This window comes from Rhineura floridana, chromosome 1 (genome assembly GCF_030035675.1).
Source record: "Rhineura floridana isolate rRhiFlo1 chromosome 1, rRhiFlo1.hap2, whole genome shotgun sequence".
NCBI lineage: Eukaryota > Metazoa > Chordata > Lepidosauria > Squamata > Rhineuridae > Rhineura > Rhineura floridana.
The window spans coordinates 151,949,951-151,976,105 of record NC_084480.1 but is presented as its reverse complement, the minus strand read 5'-3'; the positions used below and the strand labels follow the sequence as shown (position 1 = coordinate 151,976,105).

Below are 26,155 nucleotides of genomic sequence, written 5' to 3'. Positions count from 1 at the left end.
CTAGCATTTTTGAGGGGGGGGTGTTAAGGGTATGATGTGAAGGCAGCCTCAGTTGTGGGATTTTCCACCACAAATGCTAAATAACTAGCCTTGGGTATTGGGCACCTTAGGGAAGGATGGGGGCAACCTTTTTTTCTGCCTCAGGTAGCAAAATGTCTTGGGGCTCTCTTAGACCATTAGTAGAATCCAGCCATATGGCTTCCCTAGGCTACGTTACTCCGGCCTGGAGGTGGAGATCGACCTGTTTGGACTCCTCACACGGCCTACTCGGTAAATAAATGCATAAAGAAATAATGGCCACTTTCCTTGCTTGAAAAAAGCTAGCTTGTCAGGGAGGATCAGCTTCCCCCGTTTCCCTGGCATGCTTTTTTCCTACCTACGTGGAGCTTTTGAATGGGCAAAGGCACTGAACCCTCCAAACTCCTGCCCGCAGCGATATTCGCCTTTTGGTCCGAGGGGAATGAGCAGGGCTCGGGCTTGTTCGGGTCGCGGGGGAGGGGGGTGATCTCCTCAGCGATGCCTCCGGGTTTCACGTTCGGCGTGCCAGCGGAGGCGCTGCGCCGAAGCGGGGCTGAGATCCTTTGCGGCCTTCGGGCACGCCGCGAGGGGGGGTCTCCCTTGCCGACGCGAGTCGGCTGCCGGCCACGTTCGCGCTGCCCTTGTCTGCAGCCTCCCGGGGATCTCTCGCTTCTCTGTCGGCGGCTGCCTGTTCCCGCCGCATCCTTCCCCCAACGATGCCCAAAGCAGGCATCACAGTCAAGGGCTTCTCACGAGGTTGCGTTGGCCGCTCGCCCGGCCTTTGACGCGGTGGCCCTCTGGGGCCTACCACAGCTAACCAGGGCCCGCTTTTCTCCGTGGGTGCCTTTCACCGCAGATCGGTCGGTCTCTCTGCCTGTCTAATATGCACACATATCCCAAAAGCGCAACCCGCTGCGCCCCTTCGCTCGGGAGTTAGTCCCAGCTGTGTTCAGCGGACCTCGCTTCCAGGTAAGCGTTCCTGGCTCACGCACACGCGCAGGCTTGGGGCACCATCCAGGATCCTTCTCGAAACGCGCGGGAGGCCGCGCGTCCCTCGCTCAGCTCGCACCCATGTTCATAGGGCGGGAGACTTCCCCGCGAGGCTGAGCCTGTGGACTGCTGAACCTGCTGGTTCTTTTTTGTAGGCCAAAGTTTGCCCTGTAGAGAGTGGCGCGTGCCAGCGGGTGCCTGGAGCATTTTTGCTTCCTTCCAGGGCAGCGCATGAACTCCTTAATATGCGCCGCGCAACTCGCGCCAAAATTAGGATTTTTTAAAAAAACTCCATACTTCTATTACCGGCAATCCAACACTGATTGTCTGTCTGCCTATCTAACATGCACACGTATCCCGAAAGCGCATAATAGCTATGCCCTAGATTTTGGCCACAGTCTACTAGAGCCCGGGCAGAGCTTGGAAAAGTTACTTTTTTAAACTACAACTCCCATCAGCCCCAGCCAGCATGGCCACTGGATTGAGCTGATGGGAGTTGTAGTTCAAAAAAGTAACTTTCCCAAGCTCTGCGCCCGGGCTAGCGGTTTTTCAAACTCGCTTAAATTTAAGGAAGGCTAATGCAAGAGTCAAGCGAGGCTCATTTAGAGCAGAATCCGCGATCCAGTTAAATCGAAATGTTCAGATGTGGGATCACGGGTACTTCCAGCTAAGCGTGAAAACCTCCCCGAAATCAGTAGCTCTTACTTTCAGGGAATTTGCCAACTAGGCGGTAAGCGCCGTTAAGTTCACGGAGACGCAGGCTACACGTTTGGGTCCGTTTACTTGGAACTGAGATACGTGGGATCTCTGAGGAATAAACATAGCTAGGATTGCGTTGTTAGGCTCTACGGCGAATAGGATTGCAGCCATATCGTTGCCTTGAAATCGATGGAGGCCGCTGAGTTTGTGAAGGGCGCGCCGCCGCTAAATATAAAGCCCCAGTCGTTTAACCCATCCCCCGCCTCGAGGATCGTATTGGAAGCAGGAGAACAGGCGAATCTTCCCTTCCAGCTGCAGCACAAATCCACTCTTTTCCTGCCAGGTGAGAACTGCTAGCCTTACCGACTGTGGTTACCCGGCTGCCTGGACAAAGGGAGCAAGAGGAGATTGCACACACACACACACACATGCTCTGGTTTGGTGGGAAATTGCATCACTCCCCACACCTCCCCAAAGTCTCTGTCTAGCGCATGCAACTGACCCACGGGCATTTTCGTTGAACAAGAGCACGCTTGGACTTAGCAATGGAAGTGAATGGAAGAAACGGTTTCAAATGATCGGATCATTTCGGACCCACGGGATGCAGCGTAAAGCAGTGCTGTGTGTCACTATAAGCGCCCATCTGACTGTGAAAATTAGCGTGCAATTGTGGCGATGGGGGGCAGAGGAGGAATAAAAGTTGAAAATATTAGCACGGGCTAGAACTGGGTCGTTGAGCCATGTTGGCATCGCTGGCTGACGGCAGGCCAGTCTAACAGACAAGGGAGAAAAATTGGGAAAGTGGGGGAGAAAAACCCACGTGTCACCCTAAAACTCCTGGAAGGAAGGGCGGAATAGGAATCAAATCAGCATTTTCCCTGGAAACAAAGGCTTGGGCCGCAACTTATGGAAGCAGTCAGAGACACCCCCTTGCTGGTAAATGCTTTGCGGTCGCTTTGCACGGTGGACACTCCGTGCCGCAGATGCCACCGCCCAGGGCGCGCACCGTGCGCAAGAGAGCATCGCCGCGGACGGCCTCCTTCGAGAGTCAGGTCGCTCTAAGCTGGAACGATTCAGGGACGCTCAGCCACATTGGCAAGTATATGCTTAGATTCATCGGGCTTTGATGGCTGGCAAGCGCAAGCCTTTGAAAAGAATGACGCGATTGGTGTGCTGTGATCAGTGGTGCCACTGGCTAATTCTAGACGCTGGGCTTCGCGGCCTTACAGGGACCCTCCGCTTGAGATGGTAACGCGTGTATTACTTCAATATTAGGGAAGCCAGCTTTGCTACGGCTGTTGGTGGCCCGCCTTTCCCTTCTGGCGTGCGGAGTGCCGGCATGAAAGCCCTGCCTGTGAGCGGCCACCCGCACTTGATCCCGCAGTAATCAAGGGCTCGATCCTATGCATGTTTAGGAGCTTAGCGGGCCTTTCCCCCAAGGAAACGTGCATGCGGTCGACGGAGTCATCTGCACAGCGGAGGTTTCCGTTTGTTAATAGAGAATTTGGATGCTCACCGCTCAGTCTAGGCACGCGGGACTTCTGAAAGATATCCCGGCCAAGGCCACGCTTCTAGGAGAGTGGGCTAAGGCGGGGGCGGAAATATACCCACGAAATATGCCCATTAGATGCGGTGTCTCGTTTTGGAGCCCAATGCGTAAACCTGCAGACCCCCTTAAGCATCTTTCTTTATTAATTTCGTTCAAATGTATACTTTCTTAGCGGAAATGTATTGATTTCGTTTAAATGCATATTTCTTAGCTGAAATTCGAGGCTGACATTTCCAGTTGAACTTGCTATTGAACATTGATTTAACTTGCAGCTCCGAATGTAGGAATGCGGTGTCGTTCTTTTAAATAAATTTACTCAAGTGGTTTTTGTTTGTGTCCTTAAATCACAACTTTCCTAAATGTTGTGGGGTGGGGAGACACGACACAGAATTCACGATGCAGTTTTAAAGCAGTCAGTTCGAAATTTTCCAAAACGGTCACTAGCTATTCAATTAAAACAAATTAAAAACGGACTCCATCAGGCAACGGGGTCCATTCCGCGGAAAGAAAGTGCTCTTGAGCGCCGCGTTGCGACCACAGCTGCGGTTGGGAACATCTGTCCCGAGGAGGCTGAGGTCTTTTGGCATGACCGGCCATTTCTGAAGGAGAAAGCCACTCGTCGCTGTTTGACAGTAGGTCGACTGGCATGAGACTAGAGTTGGAACGTTCCTGCTTTCATCTATGAAGATTCCACACCTGTTTTAAAAATTCGATTACGATAGAGCAAGATTATTATTTTTAAATAAACAACAAAAACTAAGTGTGAGGGTTTCAAGGGGATGCAGGCAATCGGGATAGTTTTTCTTTCCTTCTTCTCCCCCCCCCCCCATCTTTCCAGGCAGGCAGAAGAATTCGCAGCCGCAGCAGCAGCCAGAAGCCATGCCAGGAGAATAAGGCTGAGAGGATGGAGCCAGCTGGGCCACCAAAAAAAGGAGGGGGCGTGGGGGGGGGAAATCTGCAATAAATTTTATTATTTGCGAAAAACCTGGGGGGCGGGAATAAAATTTAGGAGCGCAGGCCCCCCAGCCCTTCCCCGGGGCTGCTAATCTGGCCACCTCTGGGACTTTGCCCGCTTGGACGGCTCCCCTAGTTCTTCCTTAGGAGAAGAGCCGCTCAAACTGCACCTCTGGCTTAGAGTCTCTTCTCTCTACAGTTTTGCCCAGAACTTGCAGCCACATTTGAGTCTGAAAACTTTGGCCTTGATCGGGGAGGTGGAGGGGGGGGGGGAGAGAGAACAGCGGACTGGAAGGCCAAGAGGAATCTGATGGGTAAAGGAAAGATCCTTCCTCCCCCCAAGTGCACAGGGTTCTCCGGCCCCCCGGCCCGCAATTCTCTGCCCCTCCCTCACCCCTCCACAGTGACCTCATCCTCTGCATGGTTGCCATTATGCTCTCAGGCAACCATCTCCTTTTTAAAATAAAATAAAATAAAACGGAACGGAGGAATTGCTGCTTTCTGAGATCAAAGCAAGGATCTCTCTCGGTGCATCTGGAGACCCAAGCCGGGCGGGGAAAGAAGTGGAGCTGCAAGAGTTGTGGGACTTCAAAGTGATTTCTCCAGTGATGCCCCCCTCCCCTCTCCCAGCCCATCAAGCATCCTTTGCAGACAATGGATTTGGTGGCTGCCCTCCAAGGGAAGAACCTGTCTTGGGGAAGAAAGAAACGGGGTGTGCGTGTACGCGCGCCCGTTTCCTTCCTGCTTTGCCTCGAAGCAGCTAGAAAGAGAGGAGAGAGTGGAGGGCGGCTTGAAGGAGGGATCCCCGACGCCCTCTCCAGACCGACACGCACCCCGCTTTCACCCCAGGCGAACAAGTCTGGCAGGGCGGGATATAAATTTAACCAGTCAATCAATATTCTCAAAACCTTGCAAAAAGCAGGTGGGATCAATAAGACAAAAAAAAATTACAAAGACGGGCTTGTATGTAAGTGGGGAGAAGAAAATTGCCCAGGATGGGTGCGATTTAGACCTTCATGGATGTTGCTGGTGCTAAATTTGTTAAGCAGCACAGCAGAGAGTAACAGCGGTTAGAAATGCGTGTGTGCCAGCGTGTGTGCGTTTACCTAAGAAAGCAGGCTTTTACCCTGCGTCAGGATCACTAAGACTTGAGACTTAGTAAAATAAGAAAAACTACTTTATTTAGAGAAATACATAGTAGATAGAAAAGGCATACCTAGTTCTAACTAACTAAGTTGGAGGTGCAATGCCCAGGTGTGGGAGTTGACCTCATGGCTAGAAGAGAGACAGCAGAGACAAAGGTGTCTCCTCTCTCCCGGACAGTCGGAGAAGAGAAAAAAGAGGGCAGAAGGAGGAAGGGCAGGTAAGCTTCCCTAAAGACGTCACAGTCTAGCGAGGGAAGGAAGTCAGTCAGAGCATCACAGGTAAAGGTAAACAAGCCTATCCATCTGGAGGACCCTAGCTCTATCTCCCTTCTGGAACACAAACAAAAGAACAAAACAGGAGTTGCTCTTGCCCCACTTCCCACAATGGGTTCCCATGCTCTCTCTCCTTCTCGCTCTGCCAGTGGGCTTGCCCACAAACCAGTTCCGCTTTAAAAGGGTGGGAGAAGACCAGGGGTGTAGTCCTGCAGGGTCTCAGGGGGTCTTAGAGCCTTTACTTGTTTGGGAGCGAGGTCCCAGCAAGGTCCCTGTGTCCAAGCATCCTGGGAGCCAATCAGCACAAAAGGGAAGCCTGTCCTACACTGAAAAGAGACTTCTAACATGCTTATTTATCCTTTCCTGCTGAGTGGAGCCAATCAGAGTTAAAGGCAGTGAGTCAGCCGCTCAGAAGACTCTTCTCTGTAGCTAACACACTCCCCTTTCCTGCTGATTAGCTCCTACGGATGTCTGTTGTTGTGGGAGAAGGCATTAACACGACTAGAGAAGCAGAAAGCAGTATCCATACCTGGCCAGGTTATAATCTTAGAAAGTTGCATACTCTTAGAAGGGGTGTAGTGGCTGTGACTATCATGAGGAGACCCCGCACTTCTGAATTTACCACTACACTACTGGAGAAGACAGAAGTAGATTAATTCCCATGGTTAAGTTCCTAATGGAGCCAAGTCACTCGAGGTCCGGGAGCTGAGGGAGGTGATCCAACAAGCTGCCCTCCCTCTCAAGAGCTTCTCTCAGATGGCTTTGCCCCACTACCAAGTGCTGCGCCCTGACAAGGGTCGGTTTTAATTCATGCTACTGGGGCCTGCTGTGCCGGGTGCGCAGAGCAAAAGGCCTTAGGGCAGCCTTTCCCAACCAGTGTGCCTCCAGATGTTGTTGGACCACAACTCCCACCAGCCTCAGCCAGCATTGCCAATGGTCAGGAAAGATGGGAGTTGTGGTCCAACAACATCTGGAGGCACACAGGTTGGGAAAGGCTGCCTTAGGGCTTCACTGTCCTCTGGATGCCTCTTGGTCTGAAGCCCATTAAGAGCAGCGCCCTCGCTCCGAGTTGCTGAGAGGTGACCTCACGTTTGGAAGAGGCGGCGGCCAGCCCAATCTTCGCAGCCGAAGGAGAAAGGAACACCTTGCCAGGTCTCGTGCAAGAAAGAGGAGCTGATTCACCGGCCGCGCCAAGTCATCCGGAGTGCCTTGGAAAGCCGTTGTGGGCCCTCTTTGCCTTCCCGTTTGTGCTCGACATCCCTCCTCCTTCCACGGGACGGTCCCGCCTGGCCACCGTTACCTTCCGTGGCGAAGTCAGGCCGGGTATCTGGAGACAGCAAAGGCTTTCTCGTCACCCACTTTTGGCAATTCTTGGGTCAAAGTTGGAGCCCTGACTCTTGTTGCTCCCGTGTCATAAACCCAAGGTTTCTACATGATGCCCTCCAAAAACCCATTACCCAAAACAAACAAACAAACCCCTCAGTATCTAGCAACTCAATCGGAGGAGAGACTTCAGGCCGGGGGGCCACCTCAAAGTAAAGACTGTGGATTGAAATATGTGGGGAGCAATTCCAGGGTCCAGTCCCTCCTTCCCTCCCCCTCCGCTCGAATATTCTTGTAGAGCCCAGAGGAGCCAAGCAGTTCTGAAAGACATAATCTTTCTGGGATCCTTACAAAGTTTTTTAGAGAAGCCCCCATCAGAAGCAATATCAGAAGCTGCCGCTATAAAAGTATTTTGAATCAATACTTGGTGGGGGGGGAGCTCATTCTCCATATCTGTGTGAGCAGTCCCAAAGGAAGGTAACCTTCCTTCCCTATTAGAGAAGGCAGCATGATGTAGCACACTCTTCACCAACCGGGTGCCCTCCAGACGTTTTAGACTACAACTCCCATCAGACCCTACCAGCGCTGGCTAGGATTGATGGAAGGCTGAAACAGGAGCTACAGGGGTAGTTATGATGCAGGGAGATGCGGGTTCGAAATCCCACTTGACCCAGCCGGTGACCTTGGCTTCTCAGGCTCCTCTGCTTCACAGGGTTCTTCTGATTAAGAAGGTGGCGGTGGTGGCGGTAAATCCCATAAACACAACAACCCTGGGCTTACTGGAGGAAAGTAGGGTCAGCTCCAGATACTTTTTATTCTTTCTCTTGGAGGGGTGGACTGCTAGGCACCCCTCAGCTGCCACTACAGGGAACAGTAGCTCCTCATTCCCCCCAGGTAGGACAGGCAGTGGCTGTTGCTTATCACAATATGACAGCAGAGGGCAGACATGTGGCGTTGCTCGCTGCTGTCAATGTCCTGCTTGGGCAACTGAGCCAGCAGGAATGTGGAGGAGGAGGAGCCTCTCCCATGCACCTGCTGCCCTCCTCTCGGAAGGGCAGCTCAGTGGCGTCACTAGGGTTGGTGTCACCCAGTGTGGTAACTCATGGTGTCACCCCCATGGACCTCCTCCAGTACCAGACCATACAAAATCCTTAGTAATCTTTTTGTACTAATGTTACTCGTAAATCGTAATTCCCATATATCACTGAATGTAATGGCAATAGTAGTGACATAAACAACTAGCAAAATTAAAATTACACCTTTAAATTACAATATCATACGCACAGCCTAAATGTATTTACATTTACATAGTTTCATGTGGTTAAAGTGAAAATTCGGTAAGAAAACAATAGAATTCAAAGTAAAAACGTTTAAGAACTACATCAAAATTGATAATATCGCAAGATTGGAAAGCCTTGACTGTCCCATGGTAGATCACAAATAGTTCTTTATACGTTTCAGCTTTGAAAAGCTCCTCTCTCATGAAGTTGGAAAGACTCACAGGGTTGTTGGAAAGACTCTACACACACACAACACACACACACACACACACACACTTGTAAAAATATACCCCACATAATAGTTTATTGTCAAACCAGTTGGTCATTGCAGAACTGCCTAATTGATCAGCATTCCTTTACTCCCAGAAAAGCAAGTATTGGATTAAAGCTTTCATATTGGAAAGGTTTTCAAAGCACTGCCCTCTCCAACAGCCCAGGGTCTGACTGCTACACACAAGAGAAAAAAAACTTTAACCCATATTCTTACTTACTCAAACTGAAGACCTCAAAACCACAATTTTGACGTTGTAATGAAGCCTAAGCACTGCCTGGGTCAACAGATCACAAGCCTGGCTCTCCTTATTGGCTACAATCCTGAAAGGGCGGGATTAGAGGCCAGAGCTTGGAAAAGTTATTTTTTGGAACTATAACTCCCATCAGCCCAATCCAGTGGCCATGCTGGCTGGGGCTGATGGGAGCTGTAGTTTAAAAAAGTAACTTTTCCAAGCTCTGGCTAAAAGCTGCTATACAGATCGGTTAAAAAACAGATTAAACAGTCGCAGGGGGGCCTGACGTTTTGGGAACCAGATGACCTAGAAACTTAGTTGTTTTTTTTAACTGAAGCTGAGAGTCCGGAGATTAAGGTAAGTTAGCTGGGGACCCAGAGGGGACCCCCCCAAAACCGGAAACTCCAGCAGAAAATCGGACACCTGGTAACCCTACTCCTGGGAAGCCAGGCACGCAGCCCAAGAGCAGGCAGGGGATTCAAACCTCCCACCTAAAATTCACAGCTGATGAGCGGGCAGGCCAGGCAGGATGGGGGAAAAAAACGCTCTGCAGCGGAAGAGCGGGAGATTCCCCAAGAGGGAAGTGGCTGGCGAGATGGCCGCTGCAGGGCCGGTGCCTAGGGGCGGCTCTGGGTGTCACCCCCTCTGATGGTGTCACCCGGTGTGGTCCACACACCCCTAGTGATACCGCTGGGGCAGCTGTTGTTCCTGGAAATGAAATGGACTGCCTTCAAGTCGATCCCAACTTATGGCGACCCTATGAATAGGGTTTTCATGGTAAGCGGTATTCAGAGGGGGTTTACCATTGCCTTCCTCCGAGGCTGAGAGGCAGTGACTGGCCCAAGGTCACCCAGCGAGCCTCATGGCTGTGTGGGGATTTGAACCCTGGTCTCAGGTCATAGTCCAACACTCTAACCTAGAAGCCATTAATAAGTGCTTGCTCAGGGAGGCAGATGGGCAAGCAAATTGCAGCAGCGCACAGCACATGCCGAGGGATGGAGAGGACCAACTCTGTCTCTCTCTGTGTGTGAGTAATCCTACTAATGCCCAGAGAGAAAGAGCAAGGGGCAATGGCAGCTCCTTCACAAACAGGGAGCTGCCCAATGATGCCAGCCCTGGAGAGAGAGAGAGAGAGAGAGAGGACACTCAAATCAAACCCTGCACAGCATTAGTAAAGTGGGTGTGTGCTGGATAAAGTAAGCCTGCAGGGAAACCATGTTTTTTTCAACAAGGTGGCTACAAGCTAATTGTTGGCAGAAGAGTCCAGCTACAAGTTCAAGCTCTAAGCCTGCTCACTTCCTTTAAGGCTAGGACTTAAAGCAGAAAAGGAAATTGACAGACAGGAGATACTACGTGCATCTGCAGAAGCACATCCTCCAAACCAGTTTCTCCCAGAAATTGGCTTTGGACAGTGTATGCTCACAGGCATGTACTCGTGGAGCATACCCCCTCACGTGAAACCCACCAAAACTCCTCTCTGCTCAAGCTAGGAATGTACTGCCTGGATCAGAGGGGCTACTAAAGCAGCTTTCCCCAGAGCCTGTCCTACAGAGCCAGATGCCTCAGTCCCACACAGGAGGTCATCACTCACAAACAAGCAGGCTTTCCTACCCTTCACTTGCTGGGTGTGCATTCAGTTGTGCAGTGAATAGCATGCACCAATTCATTTCTGGGCACAATTCAAAGTGCTGGTTATGAGCCATAAAGCCCTGCATGACTTGGGACAAGGGTTTTCATAAGATCACCCTCTCCCTTATGAGCCTGTTTGGGTTTGAAGATTTTCAAGTGAGGCCCTTCCTTCTGTCTCACCAACATCTGAAGCATTTGGCAGGAACTTGAAAGAGGACCTTCTTGTTGGCTGCTCCTAGGTGCTACAACTCCTTACCAAAGGTGGCCTGGCTAGACCCTTCTGTGATGATCTTCAGCCATCAGGCAAAGATATTTCATTCAGGGAGGTCTCACAAGCAGACTGTTTATGACTATTGTTAGCTTACTGAAATTGTTTCTACTTGCTGTTGTGTCGATCCATTTAATTAGTGTTTTATACTTTTGACTGTTATTTTGTATTTTAATCCCACCCCATATATACGGTCTGCCTAGTAAACGACGCAAGACGTCACCCTAAGAGTCGGAAACGACTCGCACTATAAGTGCGGAGACACCTTTACCTTTAGCTGCCTTGATCCTTGTGAGATATCAATGTAATAAATAAGGCTATAATCCTATGCATATTTAAAAGTAAGCCCCATTGAACTCAATAAGGCTTACTTCCAGGTAAGTGGGGTTAGGATAGCAGTCTAAATACATAAAATTATGGGCATTTGAACAAACATTCTCTTTACATCCATAGTTTCTGATCTAGTGAAATGCATGGAGAAGCAATCTTAAGTAGGACTTCAAGCAGGACTGAAGTAGGACGGGAGAAACAGAGAGGAAGTTTGCTTTGTGAAACTTCTTAATTTATAGAACACATTGCTATAGTTAATTTTTAGTAAAAAAAACAAACTCCACCAGGGAGTGGGATGTAACAAAACCAAAACCTGAGGGGAGGGGGAGTAGAAGCACAATACACAAACCACTCCACCCCCACCCACCCCCCGGTATGTCCATTTGCATAATGATAATGTTCCTGGGAGAGTAACCCAAGTTTCATTTCTCTGGTTATAAAAATATCTTTTGCACTAAAATCTAAATTTCAGTGTTGACCTTTTTCTGATAGTGGGGACGATGCAAACCTAAAGACGCCAATTTGTTACTTGACAAGAATGCTTAGGGGCTGCTTCAGACATTACATTTTCAAGGTGTACAGCCCAAAATGGAAAGTGTCACTATGTCAAGCACAAGTTCTGAAAACATGCTTCTTACATGGAGAGCCAGTTTTGATTTATTATATTTGTATACAATTTTATATTCCAGCTGCCTGTTGAGTGTACACTTGGTAGCAACCCCATGGTTGTTGCTGCATAATGTGTGAAACAGTGCCAAGACCTGAGCAATTATGAACTATTCTAGAGCTGCCAGATTTCTCCTTTCCTTTGCAGGTAGTAGTGACTTTTCAGAAAGCTCTGCCTTTTAGACCATACTACCCCCTAGTGGCCATCTCAAGCAGCAGTTCTTCCCTCAGCTCTTGCTTCAAGTCAAACACATAAAGTCAGCATTGCAGAAAGGCAAAGACTGTAGATTGAGGGAAGAGTCCCTTCCTACAATGGAAACCTTGCAAGGAGGCAGGGAAGAAAAGGCATTTCCCCTCTCATCTCTTTATCAACGCGCATCATTGTTGTTGCTTTGTGCTTCCAAGTCGATTATGACTTATGGCGACCCTATGAATCAGCAACCTCCAATAGCATCTGTCGTGAACCACCCTGCTCAGATCTTGTAAATTCAGGTCTGTGGCTTCCTTTACGGAATAATCCATCTCTTGTTTGGCCTTCCTCTTTTTCTACTCCCTTCTGTTTTCCCCAGCATTATTGTCTTTTCTAGTGAATCAGGTCTTCTCATTATGTGTCCAAAGTATGATAATCTCAGTTTCATCATTTTAGCTTTTAGTGATAGTTCTGGTTTAATTTGTTCTAACACCAAAACATTTGGTTTTTTCGCGGTCCATGGTATGCACAAAGCTCTCCTCCAACACCACATTTCAACTGAGCTGATTTTTCTCTTATCCGTTTTCACTGTCCAACTTTCACATCCATACATAGAGATCGGGAATATCATGGTCTGAATGATCCTGACTTTAGTGTTCTGTGATACATCTTTGCATTTGAGGACCTTTTCTAGTTATCTCATAGCTGCCCTCCATTTCGGTTAACGACTGTGCCAAGGTATTGATAATCCTCGACAAGTTCACTGCCCTCGTCAACTTTAAAGTTACATAAATCTTCTGTTGTCATTACTTGTCTTCTTGACGTTCAGCTGTACTCCTGCTTTTGTGCTTTCCTCTTTAACTTTCATCAGCATTTGTTTCGAATCATTACTGGTTACAGAGATTCAAATGCCATACCACAGCACTGTCCCAGTTATAGTCATATATAATCATTTTTGGTACCTGTTCATTAGTTTCAGTACATAAAAAGTGGTGACATCCCATCACGATACTAGGCAGTAGATCAGGGGTGGGTAACCCACAGCCTTCTAGATTCTGTTGGACTCTGGTCACATGTACACCATGCATTTATTCCACTCTTGTTCCACTTTGAACAGTCACAGGTTCCCCCAAAGAATTCTGGGAAGTGTAGTTTGTGAAAGCTGCCAAGAGTTGTTAGGAGACTCCTATTCTCCTCACAGAGCTACAATTCCCAGTGTTCTCTGGGAAATGTGACTGACTCTTAAATCGCTCTGAAAATTGCAGCTTTGTGAGGACAATGAGTTTCTTAACAATTCTCAGCATGCTTAACAAACTACACTTCCCAGGATTCTTTGGGAGAAGCCATGACTGTTTAAAATGGAATAATAGTGGAATAAATGTGTGGTGTGAATGTGGCCTCCATCTCCTGTCAGTCCTAGCCAGTACAGTCAATGGTCAGTGATGATGGGAGTTGCAGTCCGGTACCATCTGGAGGGCCACAGGTTATCCACCTGAATAAGGATGCCTCCGTGGCACAGAGTGCTAAGCGGCGGTAACGCAGCCAAAGCTCTGGTCACAGCTGGAGTTCGATTCCCACGGAAGGAGGAAGTCGAATCTCCGGTAAAAGGGGCCGAGGTCCACTCAGCCTTCCATCCACCCGTGGTCGGTAAAATGAGTACCCAGCATATGCTGGGGGGTAAAGAAAGGCCGGGGAAGGAACTGGCATTCCCACCCCATATATACGGTCTGCCTAGTAAACGTCGCAAGACTCACCCTAAGAGTCGGAAACGATTCGCACTACAAGTGCGGGGACACCTTTACCTTTACCTGAGTGCAGATCCCTCCCCCTTTTAGTGCTACAACTTATTCCTTTGTGCCAGTATGGTGGGATGGCACCCTAGTGGGCAAGGAGAGGCTATGGTGGTGGTTTATGAATGACTGCTTCACTCTGCTCTCTGCAGTCACGTACTTATCAGCTGTCAGAAAACAGTTTTGCAGAAAGACAGATGCTTTATTGTTCCAAAACCAAAGGAGAGGGTCAAGCTTGAGGGACCTGGGCAATTCAGACAAATGGAAGCCCCTCTACCCTGGAGTTTTGTGTCATGGATTTCTACAATCATAGTGGTACAAAAATCAGCAATACATTGTTTTGTTCAGTCTCATATTATTTATTGCAATAGTTTTACTTTACCTTCTTCCAAAGTATAAAATAGAATGCAGGATTTGCTCTTCTTAATTCTGCGTCATGCAATTCTACAGCAGTGCATTAGTCCCCCATCGAGCTAGCGTAGCTTGTCATTTTTTCCTACTACTGCAAAGAGAGCCAGGCAGATGCTTGCATGACCCACAATGCTTTTAGGTGAACCTAAGAATCTTTGGTTGTGATCCTGCATTTGGCATAAGCAGAGTGGTGTAGTCACCACTTTAGCCTCCTCTCACCCAGTGGGGAACCATCACAATTTGTGTGTTGAGCATGTTGCACTGCAGCAGACCTATTCTATTAAACAGAGGCCTCTTCACATCTTACCTTAGGAAAGCCTTCTGCAACCTGGTACCCTCAAGATGTTTTGGACTACCACTTCCATCATCCCTCAGCACTGACTGAGAATTATTATCCAAAACATACGGCGGGCAAAGTTTGAATGTGCCTCAGTTTAGAGCAGCCTTTCCCAACCAGTGTGCCTCCAGATGTTGTTGGACCACAACTCCCATCAGCCTCAGCCAGCATTGCCAATGGTCAGGAAGATGGGAGTTGTGGTCCAACAACATCTGGTGGCACACTGGTTGGGAAAGGCTGGTTGAGAGGAATAGATGCAGGATGCTCAGCCCAGGACCTGAGCACAGAGGTGCCTTTCGTGGGGAAAGGGTGGCTACTTTAGCTTCTTCTGAGAGGCTGCTTTGTACTTTGCTCTTGCAGAGGGTAGAACTGCAGCCTTCGGCCCTGTTATTCACAACACTGCAAGGGTTTGCAGAGGTTTCTAAGCAGAATACTCTTCCCCCAAAATTTAACAGCTCACTGTCACATTAGAAAATTCCACACAATCCATACAATCAGAATGTGTGTAGTTTCTCTGCAGAAGACAATGGCTGCCACCTCTCTTTCCTTGATTAGGGCTTCAGATTCTCTGTCACTGAATGCTTGTATATTATACTGCTAAGGTAAAGGCAGCTGCTCATATGCTGCTGCTTATGATTTAAAATGTGACTACTTTCAAGTCGGTTTCCCAGCTCCAACTGTGATCCTCGATTTCTGTAAAATGTCAATGGAGCACTGCTCAAATAATACCTCCCTTTCTTGCACTTGTGTATTTGTAAGAAAGGCACGGAGTGGTATCTCTTCACTCCAAACCTTGGCTGGTCTGTTTTATCAGTTATCACCAGAAATATTTAGAGAGCGTATCACACATGCTGAAGTGCATGCCGATTTTTGAGATGCAAATGACAGGCTCACAGGGAAAGGACCACCACCAGGAATAAGTCACGAAATTTAAAATACAACTTCTGTAATGGTATTTTGGGACATCTATCAGTTATCTTTCAGCCTTACAAATATGGGAATAAAGAATGTAAGAATAAGGGATTGGAACTAATAATCCAATAAACAAAAATACGATGATTTGATTAGTAGCTATCATTTTGTTAGCGATGGCTTCTTGTTGATTCAGCAACAGAAAATAGTGGCTGTTTCATTATACATTCTATTTTCAGAAAGAGAAAATAGGCACAACTGTTCTTTTGTCAGGGTTTTTTTTACAGCTATCAGCCTCCAGCATGACATTCACATGATAATACAGTGGGTTCAAAAACAGCTGGAGAAGATAATGCAGTGTAAGGAAAGCACTGATCTGTTTCTAACACTTTGCCAACTGCCTCTTTCACAAACTTCTCTGCAGCAACACACCTCATCTGGCTGTTCAGAACTGGAGAACTAAAACCTATGGCAGCTGATCATGACTATGATCTCTCTCTGCAGGAACAAAATATTTGGCTATAACTGTAGCTCTGTGTTCAAATCAGCTACCAATGGATATCACGCTGACTAATTTTGCAAGGAAGGCGTGCAGTTTACTCATTCCCTCGTAGAATGAAGAGTTTGATTCCGCCCCCGCCCCCCAAACATGCACCTATAGTGAGCCTGGATAAGGAGCTTGTTCATAGCTGGGAAGAAGGCAATCATGTGAGAGTAGGGTTGCCACATGGCAGCTCACAAGATACGAGTGTTCATTTAAAGTCCCAGATGAAGTGGGAAATGAAGTAGGCAGAGCTTTCCACCTGTTCCTCTCCCTCTTGCTTCCATCTGTCTTCCTAATCGGTCCAGTCATGAACAGGGCTCCATATTTTGCCCTATTACTCTGGGGGTTGGGGAACAGATTGAAGAACCAAAGGAGAGGAACAGGTGGGAGAAGCTGTGGCTACTTCATTTCCCATTCCTGCTGGGACTTCAAAGGTACACACACATTCTCGACACTGTGACCTGGCACTGCTAAATGACAGGGTCCAAGTACAAAAGGTGGAGAAAGGAGCCCAGGGATGATGGTGCCACATGTGAAGTCAGTAAACTGAAGCAGAATGAAGTTGGCGTTGCACTACATTTTCCTGGGACCACAGCTGAACTGCTGTTGCCTTTTGTCCACACTTTTACGCGCGGCACAGCAGGCTTCAAGAAGTCCTGCTCAGGACCAGTTTTGTTACCAAGCGGTGACTGTGCTGCCAGGCTAGCTTCCCCAACCTGTTTCATCTCTCTCTTGAACAGGATAAATTGCTCTTCAACTAAACATAATCCTAGGAAGATGCAAGAAGGGAATTCAGTTATGGCTTGCAGTTTATATGGTACAAAAAGCCATACAAAAAGCTGTAATTATGTACTGGTATTGATATAGAAGTACACAATACTGTTTCAGGTGCAAGGGCACACACATGAAACTTCAGCCTTCCCTTTTCAAATATCCCAAAGCATGGAGCCTATCTTTTCCCAGTTCCAGTGGGGGACTGGTACATCTTGCAACCGGGTATCCTCTAACAGAGATGGTATGTATTTTGCAGTGACATATCTATACTTGAGTACAAAACATGGTGTAAGAGGTATTTTAGACTGCCAGAGAGGACAACCAAAGCCAGTGGTAAAGATGACACTGTACCACAGAGACTCTGATCAACAGCTCAGGTTCACAGGGAAGTTACTGAAGAGTCTATACAGACTTTGGCTGGGCATGTACCAAAGACTGTTATTTGTATAGGCTCCTTCCAGGAAAAAAATACGGTAGTTCTGAGCTAGCAAAATTTTGGTTTTTGAGTCAACACAAACCTTTTGAGGAGGACAGCACTCTTTAGCTTGGACTTCTGCCTTGTCTGGCTCTCTGGAATCTCCCAGCCTGGTCCATTTAAGGAGTGTGAGATAATGATTTGGTTACTAATCCTCTTGTGGATCCAAAAACATAAAAAACCTCTAGTAAGACAGTGGAGTTAAGATAACCAAGACTGAACTCCTAGCACAAAAGATGCTAGCTGCTTTTCCTCAGGGTTAATGCAATCCCACCAGTCTTTTGATTTCCCAGCAGGTGGGGGCCGCAAGTTCTTTTGCTTTTTCTGTTCCAGTCCGTAGAACCTTTTCCAGGTAAGATCTATCTTCTTTTAGTCTCATGAACTCATTCCTAATTGGCGCAAGTTTCTCAATGACAGCCTCTGCTACCACTGCCTTGTAGCGAGCGGTATCAAGGCCAACACTCTGATGTACCACTTCTTCTGTGCTGAGCCCCATGACAGCAGAGTGAATGGCCACAAGATTGGAGACACCAGGGCGGTGGTCCGGGTCATAGGTCACCTCAGAGGTGAAGTCTGTGACAGCCTTACGAAATTTCAGTATTATCTCTTCAGGGCTATCTGTTATGTTCACTGTGGCTAACTTCTGAGGATCTGATTTTGACATCTTGGATGTGGGATCTCTGAGTGACCTCACTTTCTTTGTTGTGGCTAAAATCCAGAGGGGAGATAATTACACAAGAGACCTCCACCGTGTAACGACTAAGAGACTAAGCCTCTGGTTCTAATCCCAACTCTACCATGAATTCACTAGGTGACTTTAGACAAGCCACAGCCCCCACCCCAATCTGCAATATAGGGCTAATATGACTTTACAGGGTTTTCATAAAGATTATAAGATACTGTGTGAAGCGCTTTACATATCTGAAAGAGCTATACAAATGCTAAGGATTATTATTACATTGCATGTATATTTCATTCAGCGCATCTCGCCTTAGCTTTAATAATCAATCCCATTTGTATTGCTGATTTTCTGCCCCGTGCAGTCTTCACTCTCTCTACAAAGGCACCACGGCCAGTTCCTTTTTCCAGATGCAATTACCTGTACAGTTCAGAAGCCTCACCTTTCCTTGACTCTCTTGAACATAGTGGGGGAGTAGCACAAGGCAGGGCTGAGCTTCGTCTAGGACAAAGTATCAAGCAGACCAGCCTCCTCCTTCACTACAGAAAACTGTCTGATCTGGCTGCCCAGTTTTTAAACATAAAAGGCCAGTTTCTTAAGAGTGGTTAGAACAGGCAATTGGCACACAGTGGAATGCGCAGTATTCTTGAGAATGGCTAAAAAGGATAGCAGAGGTCAGGGCTACATCTCGTTCTGGAAGAGCAGACACGTGGCATTCTTTTTCAAAAGCTACATTTCACAGCCTCAACCTCCCTTCACACTCATTCACTTTGGTACTTGCCGATCCTATCTACTCTTTCTTCTATAGACGCTCCAGAGGCAGATTCACTTTACTCAACATGCAGCCATTTGTCATAGGTTTTACACTTGTTACTCACTTAGAATGGCTTTGGGCACTGGGAAGAATATCCCAAATTTTCTGTTGAAGCATCGGGCTGTATCTTGGGTCAGCTCCAAGTGCAGGACTTGATCTTCTCCAACAGGAACATGTGTTGACCTTCCAAATAAAATATAAATATATGTATATATAAGTGTATGTGTCTCAAACTATTTAAGAAGAACTGCAGAACCACTGTTGAAGCAAGCCACTAGAAGTTAGGGTAGTTTATAGATTATGATTGTAGCTAATCTGTAATTTATAATGTCCAAAAGATCTCTTGTCAGTGAGAATGGCCCACTGATTCATTTCAGAACCAAGGGACAATCACACCATGACTAGGCCGCTCAAAAACCACCCATTCCTGAGCTACCCAGTCCCCTGGGTAATATCACAGTGACCTTCATTTGTAAATAAATGAACTGTGTATTCTGATTCTTACTTGTAGAGAAGAATATCTGCAGCTTGAAGAACAGGATAGGTGAACAGACCAACTGTTCCATCATTCATTTGGCTGGCATTCTTTACCTATTTATAGCAAGAAGGCAGAGAAAAGGAAGTCGCGTGTACTTGGCTTAATACCTTTGATTTATTTTTTAATCCTGAACAAATGATTATAATCAGATTAAACTGTTTTTTAAAAACTCCATATGCAGAATTTTATACATTCTTAGTTTATGAAAGGAAGTAGTTTTAATGGACTGTCCCTTTAAAAGTAAGATGCAGCATGCAAGAAAAGGCTTGGGAAAGGAATACTCACCCTTCTTACAATATAACTAGCTAAATGCAGAGGTGTTTGCAGTTGAACATTTTACTTTGGAACTATCGTGTACTATATAATATTTAGTTTTTTAATTTTTTGTTAACCCCTCTGTGCCTAAGCAGATAGTCGTGGCCATCATTTCAGTTTGGAGGGGGTGTGTGGGGCAATTTCAGTGCTTGTTGTGACCCTGTTATCACAGAAGCAGCAAACTCAATTCAGTTTAGAAGTAGCTCTTTGAAAGCTATTCACAGAAAGATGCCATGATTATGTTTGGAACTTCTTTGTTTTACTGTGACAAAGACAAAATGTGGGAGATGAAGTAGTCCTGCAGGTGGAGAGCATTTAGGTTCAATGGAGCTCTGCCCCACCTTGCCCCCAGCACACACCTAAAGCCAGCACAATGGGTCACTCGGGTGGATAGGAGGCCTGCACATACCTCCCATACCCCCATCTAGCTCTCTTCACCCTCTGCTTGGTACAAGTGACTTGGGCTCCAAACATGAGTAATCTGTACTGAACTGAAGAAGAGAGTTGGACAAGGATATGCGAGAGACATTCTGTAGTTTTTTGCATAAAGGGCCAACATGATCACACAGGAGTCTAAATCGCATGGGGACCCTATATGAGTACAGCAGGCTTCCTGCTGCAGAGAACTGGACTGAAGACTTGAGAAGCTGGAAGGAGCCAGGGGACAACAGGGGCAGGCTTAAAGGTGCAGCCCCTTCACATTTGTGCAGCATCTAAATACACAGACCTCTCAGTCTCTCTCTGAGTCCCACCCCAGCCAACTTAGCTCAGACGTGCTCACAGAAACCTTACCTTCCAATGTGGAAGGTGTTGCAGACGTGGCATGCTTGTGAGGCACCCCAGAATCCAGCCCAGCTCTGTATGTTCAGGCACCTGCAACAAACCAGATATGCCATTAGCTGCAGTGTGCTTTCACACAAGCACAGCACTAGTAGCAAGCCCCACCTTCAGACACAAACAAAATGTTTATGCACATATGAAGACGTCTGATTATGATCGTTGTTTTGCTTGATTCAGACCATCACAAACCAGGAAGCGGAAGAGGGAATGAGCATGCCTACAACATGTTCAGCGCCCAAACCCTGGTCTGTCTGTAACATCTGATTCATGCTATTGGTCCAATACCAGCTACTTAGACTAGGAGCAGCAGCTCTCCAACATCATAAGCATGCGTTTTTCCCAACCATACTACCTGGGGCTGTTTTTATCTGGAGCTGCCAGGGAAAGGACTCCTACAAAGGACTTGCTCCACCACTGAGCTATGGGCCCTTCCCACAAATAGTTTATAGGCCATTAAAAACAGAAAAGTCAGCTGAAGCTCCAAGCTAAAGTGTGCGTAATGTTTTTTTCCCCTACACAACTGCTTCTGTACACATCCTTATTATATTGATCCATGGGGAAGAACAGCTGGTGAGAATATTTCCTGCATTCTTTACTGAAACTTTCAGGCAACCCTCTGAAGTGCCCAAATGAAGCGTCAGTTTTTGAAGCAAACACAGGGTGCCAATGAATCAGGTTTCAGACACAATAGATGTCATGGTGGACACAAGAAGTGGGGCTGTCCTGCAGTTTAGGAGCAAAGTGAAGATCTTAACACCAGCACAGGAAGGGAGAAGACAAGGGCAAGCACAACACACACCCTTTTTCCTGTTGGTGCTCTGAATATTTATTACATTTATATCCTGCCCTTTCTCCTAGAAGGAGCCCAGAGCGGCAAACAAAAACACTAAAAAACACTCCCAGGTACTCATCAAGTGACCCTTACCAGACAGATATCAGAGTCTTTCAACGTACAGAATGTTGCATTATTTTCAGACCAGCCCAACAGTTCACATTTTTAGAGCCAAGAAATCTGCCAAACTGTGAAAGCAGGGAGGTGGGGGCAGGGGATACATTCCTGCACTGTAAACTCAGCCCTTCATTCCCTCATTCCCAGTCATTGTCTGACTCATTATTGTAAAAGGGCCTCCTTCTCTCTACCCTAAGGGACAGGCAAAGCATATTTTCTCAGCTTCAAGAGCAACTGTGAAATTGCATTCTAGCCCACCAGACTAACTAGAATGCTGATCTCAAACGCACCAGATCCAAATACAGTTGGAACAACTGCGTTATTTTCTCTCTCTCAGAACACACCCCTCTTAACATTTGGCCATGTTGCCCAGAACCACTGCTCAATCCTTTAGATAACCCCCACCCAAGGAATGTTAACATAACACTTTGTAGAAGCATTGCACACCATTTGCTGATGGCTGGTCCATGTGAAAGACAGAACTCCGACTGCAGCAGTTTATCACTTGATCCTAGAAAACATGAAGTGGTTGGCAGAGACCAACTGAACGGATGTTTCACACTTATTAAGAAACAGAAATAGTCGTACTGAAAACTGACAACACTTTTTTTCAGACAGCTGAAGACAGTGGGGTGAATGTGCACACTCATTCCATGGTTTGAATGTGCTCATAGAGTTTGCAGGGTTTTGTTAGTACTTCAAATATTTGCAAAACCTGTTTGATCAGAACAGTGGAACTTTTCCATACCACCTTCAATTCAATTAAAAACCACTGTCAGTCTCTAACATGTGAGGCTACGAACACAGCTGACAGCATCTGTGCTTGAGGGGGGTGGGAAGCTAGCTTTCTATTCTATCACTAGTGGGAGTGCGGGGGGGTACAGACCTCCGGCGCGCGCCCTCCCAGGTGCATGGACGGGGGTGGCTGGTCTTGCGTGCGCGCACATGTGCGCACTCACCACGCGCTCCAGGCTGGTGGTGGAAGGCCCATCCCAGCTTCACCGCCAGCAAGTGGGCACCTGCTGTCAGTCTCGCCTCTGAGGAGGAGTCGGCTGTGCCGACCCGGAGCGCTTCTCGGCTCCTTTGCCGGCCAACGGCGCGGGGCAGGGCGGCTCTGGGTGTCACCCCCCTCAGGGTGTCACCCAGGTACGGTCCACACCCTCCGCACCCCGGTAGTGACCCCCCTGTTCTATCAAAAACACCCTCACTCCTTTCTCACACTGTGGAGGCCAATGGCAAGGAAGAAACCATTCTATCGATCCCCCTGCACACCAACTTTTAAACTTTAGGCACAACCTTTTTTTTAGTTCTCTTCTGCAGGGCCACTGAAAGCTAGCACTGGGCTCAGGGCAGAATGCATGGTCAGGCCCCTTCCCTAAGTCTTCCTACAAATCAAATGTTACTATTTTCTTTGAACAAGTTTTTAAGTGACCTAGGGCAAGAAAGACTGAAATGTTAAATGCTTATCATTTATTTTCAATCCTCCTCGCCTTAAGTCAGAACAGGATAGTTAATATGTTTATTAAAAATAGTACTGTTCACAAACCCAAGTGAAAATAAACTTAAATTTTTTAGTACCACTACATTACTAAACTACTTAATCAGTAGTGTTAACACACTTGAATGAAAACACACTGTTTATCACTGATCATCAGTCTATTTATCTACAGCACACTGTAATGTCTGGTCCAGGCCCCCAGATGTCCAGGCCCCAAGGAATTTGCTCCCCTACACCCCTCTCTTCAGGCCTGCTCTTTTGTAAATTTATATTTAAATATTGATTAGTCAAATTAGTGGTCAGCTGTAACAACAGAATACTCTCTCTCTCTCTCTCTCTCTCACACACACACACACACACACACAATGCTACCCACTGTTGAGAATCGCTGATGTGCAGATTGGAGTGTTCAGGCAGCAGGAAGGGGTGCCACAACATATTACAATGTTTCCTGGATGCTGGCAATGGCTGAGTGCTCAGGGATCATCAGAGCAGATCAGAACACTCCTTCCTGTATCCTGAGTGCTTCAACCTGCTCTTCAGCAACACTGCCACCAATGCCTCTGCCAGTAAACTGTTTGGTGTCTGGCAGACTTTTAAAAAATGCTTGGCAAGCCAGATCAGGCCCACAGGCTGGCAGTACGCCACCCTTGACATAAAGCATCAAAGCAAGAGTAATGAAAGAAAAGAACTAAAGTTACAGGGTCATGGCTATACCTCACAATCATCATTCTGGCATGACAGCATCAGTTTTTATAAAAAATCCTTCTAATTTTAATCCATCAGCCGAATAAACACAGCAGCATTAAGTATAACAGACTTGCTTTCCCCACAGATAAGATTTGATTTAATAAGGATTTCTAATGACTTCCATTCTTGGTGGTTTCTTACATTAAATCAGAAATCTCCACAGACTGAAGATACAACAATTCCCAATCAGGCCTAGTGATTATGCACTCCCAGTAATTTATTTATTTAGTACATTCCTATCCAGCCTTTCTTCCATTATAGAACTCAAGCCAACATACATGGGGCTCCTAGGTGGTCTCCCATCAAGGTACTGACCAGACTCACACCTACTTAGCTTCAGCGAGATTGCTAAAGCAAGATTATCTGCTAAAGCACAGGAAGCCAGCATGGTGCCCAAGAGATGTTGTGCGCTACAACTTCCATCATCCCAGGCCATTGGCCATGTTTGCTGGGCCCAATGGGAGTTGTAGTTCATAACATCTGGAGACCATCACATTGGGTACCCTTGTGCTAAAGGTTGCACTGAGCCGCACAAAAGATTGAACTTAACAGTGCCTTATCATACTAAGTTAATATGTAAAGCTAGGGCAATTTAAGAAGCAAGATGCAAGAACACCTCACCAAAGACTTCTGAGGAAGCTTAGCAGTCATGGAATAAGAGGAGAGGTCCTCTTGTGGATAAGGAATTAGTTAAGAAGCAGAAAGCAGAGAGTAGGGATAAACGGACAGTTCTCCCAATGGAGGGCTGTAGAAAGTGGAGTCCCTCAAGGATCAGTATTGGGACCTGTACTTTTCAACTTGTTCATTAATGATCTAAAATTAGGAGTGAGCAGTGAAGTGGCCAAGTTTGCTGACGACACTAAATTGTTCAGGGTTGTTAAAACAAAAAGGGATTGCGAAGAGCTCCAAAAAGACCTCTCCAAACTGAGTGAATGGGTGGAAAAATGGCAAATGCAATTCAATATAAACAAGTGTAAAATTATGCATATTGGAGCAAAAAATCTTAATTTCACATATATACTCATGGGGTCTGAACTGGCGGTGACCGACCAGGAGAGAGACCTCGGGGTTGTAGTGGACAGCACGATGAAAATGTTGAGCCAGTGTGTGGCAGCTGTGAAAAAGGCAAATTCCATGCTAGCGATAATTAGGAAAGGCACTGAAAATAAAACAGCCGATATCATAATGCCGTTGTATAAATCTATGGTGCAGCCGCATTTGGAATACTGTGTACAGTTCTGGTCGCCTCATCTCAAAAAGGATATTATAGAGTTGGAAAAGGTTCAGAAGAGGGCAACCAGAATGATCAAGGGGATGGAGCGACTCCCTTACGAGGAAAGGTTGCAGCATTTGGGGCTTTTTAGTTTAGAGAAAAGGTGGGTCAGAGGAGACATGATAAAATTATGCATGGCATTGAGAAAGTGGATAGAGAAAAGTTCTTCTCCCTCTCTCATAATACTAGAACTCGTGGACATTCAAAGAAGTTGAATGTTGGAAGATGCAGGACAGACAAAAGGAAGTACTTCTTTACTCAGAGCATAGTTAAACTATGGACTTTGCTCCCACAAGACACAGTAATGGCCACCAGCTTGGATGGCTTTAAAAGAAGATTAGACAAATTCATGGAGGACGGGGCTATCAATGGCTACTAGCCATGACGACTGTGCTTTGCCACCCTAGTCAGAGGCAGCATGCTTCTGAAAACCAGTTGCCAGAAACCTCAGGAGGGGAGAGTGTTCTTGCACTCAGGTCCTGCTTGCGGGCTTCCCCCAGGCACCTGGCTGGCCACTGTGAGAACAGGATGCTGGACTAGATGGGCCACTGGCCTGATCCAGCAGGCTCTTCTTATGTTCTTATGCTCTAACATGCAAAAATTATGGCGCCTTTGGGAAGTTCCATCTTATTGATGGCAATCACTATACAAGTTCATAACACAAACACAAAAAAATTGTCTCAGGTAAGACAAAATGGGACCAGAAACCTACACAGCTGACAAATCTAAAGTCCTTAGGGCAGCCTTCCCCAACCAGTGTGCCTCCAGATGTTGTTGGACCACAACTCCCATCTTTCCTGACCATTGGCAATGCTGACTGAGGCTGATGGGAGTTGTGGTCCAACAACATCTAGAGGCACACTGGTTGGGAAAGGCTGCCCAAGGGGAATCCTACAAACCACACATTCCTTCCCACCTCCCCTTTTCCTGGTTAGCGTCCCCATAGTTTGCAATGAATCCTGATGTGGCAAATTATATGCCCTCCAAACTGGAATCAGAAACCGACTTCAAACCAGAGTTTCTAATTTTGATTTGGAGGGTAAAACCTAACTACATTGCTTGCTGATTTAGACATCAGAAGGAAATGTGGTCAGAATTAGGTAAGAAACAGAAGAGTAAGAAACAGAAGAGGAAGTTACACGAGAGAGGGGAAGAGGGAACATGCAAACCCTTTGTTGTAGGATCATTTGTATTGTGCTATTGGCATGTGATGGCGATGATGGTAGCAGCAGGAAAGAGATATCTTTTAGGGGAAAGTCTTTACTTCTCCATGACAGGGCAAGTACTTAATGCACATTAACCCATGACTCTTATAGATTAGCATTTTAATGGGCTATTCTAAAACTAGGACTCTATTGCCAGTTTGGCAGCTGTTCGCTACATGCTGCTAGCAGCACTAGTGATTTCCACTTTCCTCTGTGTGAAGGATCATTTTC

The 26,155-nt window shown here is 46.8% G+C and overlaps 1 protein-coding gene across 1 annotated transcript in view; it reads right to left on the bottom strand.

The window, feature by feature from the left end:
* Positions 1–13,791: 13,791 nt before the first annotated feature.
* The window catches only part of WARS2 (tryptophanyl tRNA synthetase 2, mitochondrial), a 30,292-nt gene continuing 17,928 nt past the window's right edge, over positions 13,792–26,155 (bottom strand). The window contains exons 3-6 of the mRNA XM_061637811.1: positions 20,202–20,282; positions 19,062–19,147; positions 18,621–18,739; positions 13,792–17,771 (exon numbers count right to left, since the gene is read on the bottom strand). Coding sequence (XP_061493795.1) covers positions 17,323–17,771; positions 18,621–18,739; positions 19,062–19,147; positions 20,202–20,282 — 735 coding nt within the window. The 3' untranslated portion in view covers positions 13,792–17,322. The remainder of the gene's footprint in view (positions 17,772–18,620; positions 18,740–19,061; positions 19,148–20,201; positions 20,283–26,155) is intronic.